The 10,074-nt window shown below is 40.3% G+C and overlaps 1 protein-coding gene across 1 annotated transcript; it reads left to right on the forward strand.

The window, feature by feature from the left end:
- Positions 1 to 9,123: 9,123 nt before the first annotated feature.
- TAS2R3 (taste 2 receptor member 3) lies at positions 9,124 to 10,074 on the forward strand. The gene has a single exon (XM_065938500.1). It carries the CDS (start codon positions 9,124 to 9,126, stop codon positions 10,072 to 10,074), a length of 951 nt encoding a protein of 316 aa, XP_065794572.1.

Genomic DNA, 10,074 nt, shown 5'->3' on the forward strand with positions numbered 1-10,074 from the left:
AAATGATAGGGTGAAAGTGGTATTATAGATCACTAGATTAAGTATCAGTAAATGTTGCTAGGAAAATTTACCATCCATATAGGAAAAAAATGAAATTGAATCTCTACATCTTATGCAAAAGTCAATTCTTGGTTATTTAAAGAGTGAAAGGAAAAACAAAATTTTGGAAGAGAGTACAGGACAATTGGCTAGGTTTTTTAAAATAAATCTTGAACATAGAAACAAGCGATAAATTTAACTTAAAAATAGCCTTTTAAAATCAGAAGTCACCACAAAGAAAGCAAAAGGACAAGTCACAAACTGGCAGAGAAGATATTTGAAAATAATATAACTGAAATAGTCTGGAATATAGAAAGGCCTAGAGAGCAAAAAATATGAGCTGGAATATATGAAAAACTACAAAGCAAGAAAATGAGAGCTTAGTAGAAAAATGGTCAAAGACAGAAGCACTTAACAGGAAATATAAATTATCCACTAATGTATGAAAAACTGGTCAATCTCGTTAATAATCAAGGAAATACAAAACCAGAAATTTCAATTAACTTTCATTTTAAGACCTCCGTGCTAGCAAGTTTCAACACATTTGACAGAATGAAGTGTGAAGGAGGATGTTGTAGACCATAGAAACTAGTGGGGGAATGTAAGTTGAGACCTTTTGAGGGACATAACTTGCCTTATTTGAGAAAACATTTTGACATGAACTTGTAATGTTGAAATTTCACCCAGTTATTCTACCTTTAAGATAGACTCTGTAGAAAGGTCTTGCCATGTAGACCAAGAAACAAGTCCAGAGGTGCTCATAGCAACAATATGTAAGAGTACAAAACCGGGAACAATCCAAGGTTCATCCACACAGAATGGGTAAATAAATGCCCCCACAGTGGATTATCATACACCTGGGTAAATGCAGTTATCTTGTAACAAGAATAATTTTATAAACATACACTGTGTTCATATCAGGTTGCAGAGGATATTTGTATAGCATGTTGTTTTTTTACAGGTTAAAATCAAGCAAGTATACAGTATTTTTAATAGACAGGGACCTATGTGATAAAACTATTCAAAAAGGGAAGGAGTGATAAATACAGAATTCGAGGTGAGTTTCCACAGGAGACCGGGGCAAGGCATGGGTAGGACAGAAGCAGCATGCACGTGCCGTGGTTTGGCACTCTGGATGCTTAAGTTGGATGCTGGGATTATGGGTTCTTGCTTTGTTTGCTTTATAGCTTACATATATGTTTCATGTATTTTTATATGTATTAAATATTACATTAAACAAATAGCAGTTTTCAGAAAGATATCCCAAGTGTGGTTAGTGTATAGGGCAATACCCTGTTAATAGCTAATGTTTAAAAAACACTCCTAGGGATTTCCTTGGCCATTCAGTGGTTAAGACTGTGTTTCCAATGCACGGGGCCTGGGTTAAATCCTTGGCTGGGGAACTAAGATCCCACATGCCATGTGGTGTGGGCCCCCCCCCCCCCCCCGCCAAAAAAAAGTCAATGTTTAAAAAAAAAAACACGCCTACATTTTACATTTTTATACTCACTGTCTAATTACTGTAATTAGACAGTAATTAGGTACTAGTATGCTGGGTGTTCATTGGAAGGACTGATGCTGAAGCTGAAACTCCAATACTTTGGCTACCTCATGCGAAGAGTTGACACATTGGAAAAGACCCTGCTGCTGGGAGGGATTGGGGGCAGGAGGAGAGGGGGTGGCTGGATGGCATCACCGACTCGATGGGCATGAGTTTGAGTAAACTCCGGGAGTTGGTGATGAAGTCGGACACCCGACTCTTTGCGACCCCATGGACTGCAGCACACCAGGCCTCCCTGTTCTAGAGATGAGTGCATTGAAGTTTAGGAACATTCATTTGCCTAAGATTATATAACTAATGAGCAGAGCAGTGGCACTCAGATTTCAGATCTAGGCCTGACTCCAGAACCCAGGCCCTTAAATGAATCATTCATATTGACTGTCTGCTACCTCCTCACTTTATTTCCAACCTGAGGATCAAAGAGAGATAAAGAAGTTTGCCAGATACCACACACACAATTAGCTTAAAGCATTTCTATGGCAAGGGTGCAGGTATCGTAGGTTGCTGTCTTCTGGGATTTTTCCAATTATCAGATCACTAATTGATAAAATGTGTTATACAGATAAATGAGGAGGAATGTTAAAGGCAGAGAATGGGACCCAGATGTTTCTCAATGAAACTTCTGTTGATTTAAGGTACATCCCATGATTTGGGAGTTTATAGGGATCATTAGGAACCAGAGCAGATGAAGAAGTGTGATATAAAGAAAAGGGGCTCGAAGATCTTGTCCCTGACTAACATTACTGCTCCAGGCCCTATTTTTTCTCATATTTATTGAGGTGTCACCAATAGGTGGTCTTTGAGATCTTTAGTTAAGGCAATGGATTCTGAAGCCAGACTGCCTGGGTCAGAATCCTTGCTGTGCTGCTTACTAGCTCTATGAGAATCTCAGCCTTAAGTTTTTTCCTCTTTAAAAATGAGGACAATAATAGAACTCACCTCATGTGTTGAAAATTAAATGACTTACTCCACTTACCTTAAAACAATTTGTAGCATGTAATTAAGTGCTATGTATACTATTTTACGAGTGCACGCGTAGTTGCTTAGTCGTTCCCAGCTCTCTGGGACCATTCGGACTGTAGCCTACCAGGCTCCTCTGTCCATGGGATTTTCCAGGCAAGAATACTGGAGTGGGTTGCCATTTTCTCCTCCAAGGGATCTTCCTGACTCAGGGATTGAACCCACATCTCCTGCATTGCAGGCAAATTCTTTACCCACTGAACCATTGAGGAAGTCCATTATTATTTGATATGTATTATATATTAGTCTGTGGATATGTTGGCAAATAAATCATCACCACCATTATCGCTTCTATTTTTGTAGTACATGGAGTTTTCTTTTCTTTACCTTGCCTTCCAGGTGAACTTCCATTTGTTTTAAGAGATGTATCTCAAATATCATCTCTTCTTTCAACCCTGTGACTATTACAGGGAAAATTTGTTCCCTTGTCTGTGCAAACATGGATATTTTGTATCTATCTCTTACAGCATTGGTCACATCGTTACATTATTTTTTTGTAGATGTCACTCTTGCTTACTATTCCATGAATTCCTGTACCTAGTACACTGCCTGTCACATTAGTAGATGCTCAAGAAATGTCAGGTGAGTGAATGGCAGTACAGAAATAAGATTTAACTTCTAGTTCATCTATTTTCCATTATTTTTTCTGAAATCCAACAGTGTTAGAAAATGAATCTGAAGCTTGAGATAAAAACAGTGAAAAAACAGAAAGAGAAATTAAGGAAACAATACCATTCACCATTGCAACAAAAAGAATAAAATACTCAGGAGTATACCTAAAGAAACAAAAGACCTATACATAGAAAACTATAAAACACTGATGAAAGAAATCAAAGAAGACACAAACAGATGGAGAAACATACCGTGTTCATGGATTGGAAGAATCAATATTGTCAAAATGGCTATTCTACCCAAAGCAATCTATAGATTCAATGCAATCCCTATCAAGCTACCAACAGTATTTTTCACAGAACTAGAACAAATAATTTCACAATTTGTATGGAAATACAAAAAACCTCGAATAGCCAAAGTAATCTTGAGAAAGAAGAATGGAACTGGAGGAATCAACCTGCCTGACTTCAAACTCTACTACAAAGCCACAGTCATCAAGACAGTATGGTACTGGCACAAAGACAGAAATATAGATCAATGGAACAGAATAGAAAGCCCAGAGATAAATCCACGAACCTATGGACACCTTCTCTTTGACAAAGGAGGCAAGGATATACAATGGAAAAAAGACAATCTCTTTACCAAGTGGTGCTGGGAAAACTGGTCAACCACTTGTAAAAGAATGAAACTAGAACACTTTCTAACACCATACACAAAAATAAAACTCAAAATGGATTAATGACCTAAATGTAAGACCAGAAACTATAAAACTCCTAGAGGAGAACATAGGCAAAACACTCTCCGACATGAATCACAGCAAGATCTTCTATGACCCACCTCCCAGAATATTGGAAATAAAAGCAAAACTAAACAAATGGGATCTAATGAAACTTAAAAGCTTTTGCACAACAAAGGAAACTATAAGTAAGGTGAAAAGACAGCCCTCAGATTGGGAGAAAATAATAGCAAATGAGGAAACAGGCAAAGGATTAATCTCAAAAATATACAAGCAACTCCTGAAGCTCAATTGCAGAAAAATAAATGACCCAATCAAAAAATGGGCCAAAGAACTAAACAGACATTTCTCCAAAGAAGACATACAGATGGCTAACAAACACATGAAAAGATGCTCAACATCACTCATTATTAGAGAAATGCAAATCAAAACCACAATGAGGTACCATTACACGCCAGTCATGATGGCTGCTATCCAAAAGTCTACAAGCAATAAATGCTGGAGAGGGTGTGGAGAAAAGGGAACCCTCTTACACTGTTGGTGGGAATGCAAACTAGTACAGCCACTATGGAGAACAGTGTGGAGATTTCTTAAAAAACTGGAACTAGAACTGCCATATGACCCAGCAATCCCACTTCTGGGCATACACACTGAGGAAACCAGATCTGAAAGAGACACGTGCACCCCAATGTTCATCGCAGCGCTGTTTATAATAGCCAGGACATGGAAGCAACCTAGATGCCCATCAGCAGATGAATGGATAAGGAAGCTGTGGTACATATACACCATGGAATATTACTCAGCCGTTAAAAAGAATTCATTTGAATCAGTTCTAATGAGATGGATGAAACTGGAGTCCATTATACAGAGTGAAGTAAGCCAGAAAGATAAAGAACATTACAGCATACTAACACATATATATGGAATTTAGAAAGGTGGTAACGATAACCCTATATGCAAAACAGAAAAAGAGACACAGAAGTACAGAACAGACTTTTGAACTTTGTGGGAGAAGGTGAGGGTGGGATGTTTCAAAAGAACAGCATGTATATTATCTATGGTGAAACAGATCACCAGCCCAGGTGGGATGCATGAGTCAAGTGCTCGGGCCTGGTGCACTGGGAAGACCCAGAGGAATCGGGTGGAGAGGGAGGTGGGAGGGGGGATCGGGATGGGGAATACGTGTAACTCCATGGCTGATTCATATCAATGTATGACAAAACCCACTGAAAAATTAAAAAAAAAAACAGTAGTCAAGCTTCTGGGAAGTTTATTTATTCAATATGTATTTATTGAGGTTCTGCTGTGTTCCGAGCACTGAGCACCGAGTGTTCAGTGAGTAAAACTTCAAAAGGGGGCATTATTATTAGTTACTTGGAGTGACAGTTACATAACCATGATTGCCCTAGACAAGATGGATATATGATCACTCTTATTACAGGAAATTTATACTGTAAAGAGGAAGGTTGTCCAGAAATAACCCTCGGAGTTCAATCTAGGTTGCCTGGACAACCCGTTATCTGCGAAAAGAGAGTCTCTTGCACTTATATGAAGCACTTCTGTATTTCACACAAGCTCAGTTCCCTCAGAAAGACTAGAGATCTCATCAAGAAAATTAGAGATATCAAGGGAATATTTCATGCAGAGAAGGGCACAATAAAGGACAGAAATGGTATGAACCTAAGAGAAGCAGAAGATATTAAGAAGAGGTGGCAAGAATACACAGAAGAACTATATAAAAAGATCTTCATTAAAAAAAAAAAAAAGATCTTCATAACCCAGATTACCACAGTGCCGTGGTCACTCATTTAGAGCCAGACATCCTGGAATGTGAAGTCAAGTGGGCCTTACAAAGCATCTCTGTGAACAAAGCTAGTGGAAGTGATGGAATTCCAGTTGAGCTCTTTCAAATCCTGAAAGATGATGCTATGAAAGTGCTGCACTCAATATGCAAGCAAATTTGGAAAACTCAGCAGTGGCCACAGGACTGGAAAAGGTGAGTTTTCATTCCAATCCCTAAGAAAGGCAATTCCAAAGAATGCTCAAACTACTGTACAATTGCACTCATCTCACATGCTAGTAAAGTAATTCTCAAACTTCTCCAAGCCAGGCTTCAACAGTAAGTGAACTTTCAGATGTTCATGCTAGATTTTGGAAAGGCAGAGGAACCAGAGATCAAATTGCCAATATCTGTTGGATCATCGAAAAAGCAAGAGAGTTCCAGAAAAATACCTACTTCTGCTTTATTGACTATGCCAAAGCCTTGTGTGGATCACAACAAATTAGAAAATTCATCAAGAGATGGGAATACCAGACCACCTGACCTGCCTCCTGAGAAATCTATATGTAGGCCAGGAAGCAACAGTTAGAACTGGACATGGAACAACGACTGATTCCAATTTGGGAAAGGAGTATGTCAAGGCTGTATACTGTCACCCTGCTTGTTTAACTTATATGCAGAGTACATCATGTGAAATGCCAGGCTGTAGGAAGCACAAGCTGAAATCAAGATTGACGGGAGAAATATCAATAACCTCAGATATGCAGATGACACCACCCTTTTGGCAGAAAGAGAAGAAGAACAAAAGAGCGTCTTGAGGAAAGTGAAAGAGGAGAGTGAAAAAGTTGGCTTAAAACTCAACATTCAGAAAATTAAGATCATGGCATCTGGTCCCATCACTTCCTGGCAAATAGATGGGGAAACAATGGAAAGAGACTTTATTTTGGGGGGCTCCAAAATCACTGCAGATGATGACTGCAACCATAAAATCTTTTAACACTTGCTCCTTGAAAGAAAAGTTATGACCAACCTAGACAGCATATTAAAAAGCAGAGACATTACTTTGGCAACAAATCTAGTCAAAGGTGTGGATTTTCCAGTAGTCATGTATGAATGTGAGAGCTGGACTATAAAGAAAGCTGAGCACTGAAGAATTGATGCTTTTGAACTGTGGTGTTGGAGAAGACTCTTGAGAATCCCTTGGACTGCAGGGAGATCCAGCCAGTCAATCCTAAAGGAAATCAGTCCTGAATATTCATTGGAAGGACTGACACTGAAGCTGAAACTGCAATACTTTGGCCACCTGATGAGAAGAACTGACTCATCTGAAAAGACCCTGATGCTGGGAAAGATTGAAGCAGGAGGAGAAGGGGATGACAGAGGATGAGATGGTTGGATGGCATCACCAACTTGATGGACGTGACTTTGAGTAAGCCCTGGCAGTTGGTGATGGACAGGGAATCCTGGCATGCTGCAGTCCATGGGGTCACAAACAGTCAGACACATCTGAGCGACTGAACTGAAGTAGACTTATTACTGGACACTGTGCATTCTTCAGGTCAGGACTTTAAGGCCCTGCAAGGCTTCAGACCACTTATCATTTTATATGTATTGCTGATCTCTCTGCTGTGTACACTCAACTCTGCTGACTTCCTTCTGTGTTCTTCAGATTAGTGAACTTAGGTATAAATGAATATTGTCTAAGATTTGCCTTGATGTCAGTCTGAGTGTACTGCTAACATTTATCCACACAGTTGTCATGCAGAGTAGTATCAGAAGCAGGAATAATGCAGAGACTTGGACCATGATGTCTAAGTCCTTGGGGAGAAAGTGCCAAGAATAATGAAGGGGTGGAAGATGATCTGAGAATGCCTTGTTGGTCTGCTGACCTGTATTCTCTCAGCTGACTCCCTTCAGGGTCTCCCAGCTGAAAAAATCTCAGGTAATGGTCTGGAGGTCCCCTCTACACACAGCTCTCTCTCTGGGAGTGGCATCATATTATAGTGCATTCTGTTCCTGCCCTGGGGTCCTAAACTGTCTGTTTATAGTTTCCCTAATACTCTGTCTTCATTTAAAAAATAATCCCTTTTTAAAACACTTCTGGAATGACCTAGTCTGTACAAATTATTTTTGCCAGTGCCCTGACTTACCTTATTTACTTTGGTCTTTTACTGAAAAGAATGGTTGAGAGCAAGTGTGTGGTCTCAGTATTGTTCCTAGGTATCTGCAGCCTGGGTTGCCACAATATCACCGCTCTAGTATTGATTTCTCCAACAAACTGCAGGCTTAATAGAATGGAAATACATGTGGTTACTTGGTAGAGCATGGTCAATGTACAGCAGCCTTTACTAATGATGTGGTTTTAGTTATAGTATGATGGTTCTACTATTTATGTTAAGAAATGAGAATAGTTATAACTGTGGGCTTATAATTCATATCACTGGTACCTGATGTAATGATGGCAGTGATAATGATGATATTCAATAAAGTCATTTGAGAAATTGAACTCTGGTCACCAGCTAATGAGATATACATGGAAGCACACTGTCCTGGGAAATTTGTAAGGCACTGTTTTGGTTCACAGAGAGTGTCTGTATGTTTTTTTGGTCAGCCTGAATTATTACTGACATGTCAATACAGTGGTCAGGCCCTCTGAAAAAATCCATCCTTTGAGCAGCTTGTATGATACTTCATTATTGTTATCATTTAAATATTCAGGTACTTAAGAATTTCCGATGCCATGACTCGCTAGAGATGAGCTTGTAGCCTCTTCATGTGAGGCATACTCTTAAGAAAACAAGGAAAGAGGCAGTAGGAGGCACTCCGTTTAATTCTGATCCAGGACCACTGACTCTGAATTTTTCCTATTTTATGAATGTAAACCTCCCTCCAGGATGATTGTGATAGTGCCGTATGGTGAAATTCTGATATTTCCCCCTTTTGTATGTGTCCCTGAGTCATTCCTCGTGAGGGATTCTGTGTGACCCTTCTGGTGACCCACCTTTCCACTCTGGGTTTCCATTCCACTTTGCACTCCCAGCCCTACTACTTTTGAAATGGAGTCCAAATCCTCCATCTTCTTGGTGACTCATCTCTTCCTTCTCTGCGTGACACCGGACACCACTCTATTTGCATTTTGGCAAAGAGCTTCTGAGTTTAGATCGTAGATGGAATGTGACAAACCAAGTCGTCCTCTGAAGAGGACAGACTAACCTGAAAGAGCCAGAAGGTTTGCTGTGTTGTGTCTACAACAGACCAAACTGGGCAGAGATAAGGGAAGCAGCAGGTAGAGGTGATTAGCAAGAGGAATTTCAAATCAGCAGGAGAATGTTTGTCAACGGAAAGAACAAAGGCCAGGTCTGCTGAACAGCTAACATGCTGAGACTCAGCAAGTGGGGGTTTCTGGTTCTGACCACCCTTCAGTTCATGCTGGGAATGCTGGGGAACGGTTTCATAGGGTGGGTCAATGGCAGCAGCTGGTTCAAGAGCAAGAGGATCTCTTTGTCTGACTTCATCATCACTAGCTTGGCTGTCTCCAGGATTGTTTTGCTGTGGATTCTCTTGATTGATGGTGTTTTACTGGTGTTCTCTTCCAAACTACGTGATGAAGGGATAGTCATGCAAATTATTGATGTTTTCTGGACATTTACAAACCATCTGAGCATTTGGCTTGCCACCTGTCTCAATGTCTTCTACTGCCTGAAAGTGGCCAGTTTCTCCCATCCTATGTTCCTCTGGCTCAAGTGGAGAGTCTCCAGGGTAGTCATATGGATGCTGTTGAGTACCCTGCTGTTATCATGTTGCAGTGCCATCTCCCTGATCCGGGAATTTAAGATGTATTCTGTTCTTGGTGGAATTGACGAAACTGGGAATATGACTGAGCTCTTTAGAAAGAAAGAAAAGGAATATAAACTGATCCATGTTCTTGGGACTCTGTGGAACCTCCCTCCCCTAGTCGTATCTCTAACCTCCTACTTTATGCTCATTCTCTCCCTGGGGAGGCACATGCAGCAGATGCATCAAAACCGTGCCAGCTCCAGAGATCCCAGTACCGAGGCCCACAGGAGGGCCATCAGAGTCATCCTCTCCTTCCTCTTTCTCTTCCTACTCTACTATCTTTCCTTTTCAGTTTTAACATCCAGTTATTTCCTACCAGCAACTAAGATGGTTTCGATGATTGGAGAAGTAATTGCAATGTTATATCCTGTTGGTCACTCCTATGTTCTCATTCTGGGAAATAGCAAGCTGAAGCAGATGTTTGTGGCAATGCTCCGATGTGAGCCTGGTTGTCTGAAGCCTGGATCCAAGGGATCTGTTTATCGATAG

Source organism: Muntiacus reevesi, chromosome 6 (assembly GCF_963930625.1).
Source record: "Muntiacus reevesi chromosome 6, mMunRee1.1, whole genome shotgun sequence".
Taxonomy (NCBI): domain Eukaryota; kingdom Metazoa; phylum Chordata; class Mammalia; order Artiodactyla; family Cervidae; genus Muntiacus; species Muntiacus reevesi.

Coding starts and splice junctions, on each gene's coding strand:
- TAS2R3 (XM_065938500.1), top strand. CDS start 9,124: ATGCTGAGACTCAGCAAGTGGGGGTTTCTGGTTCTGACCACCCTTCAG.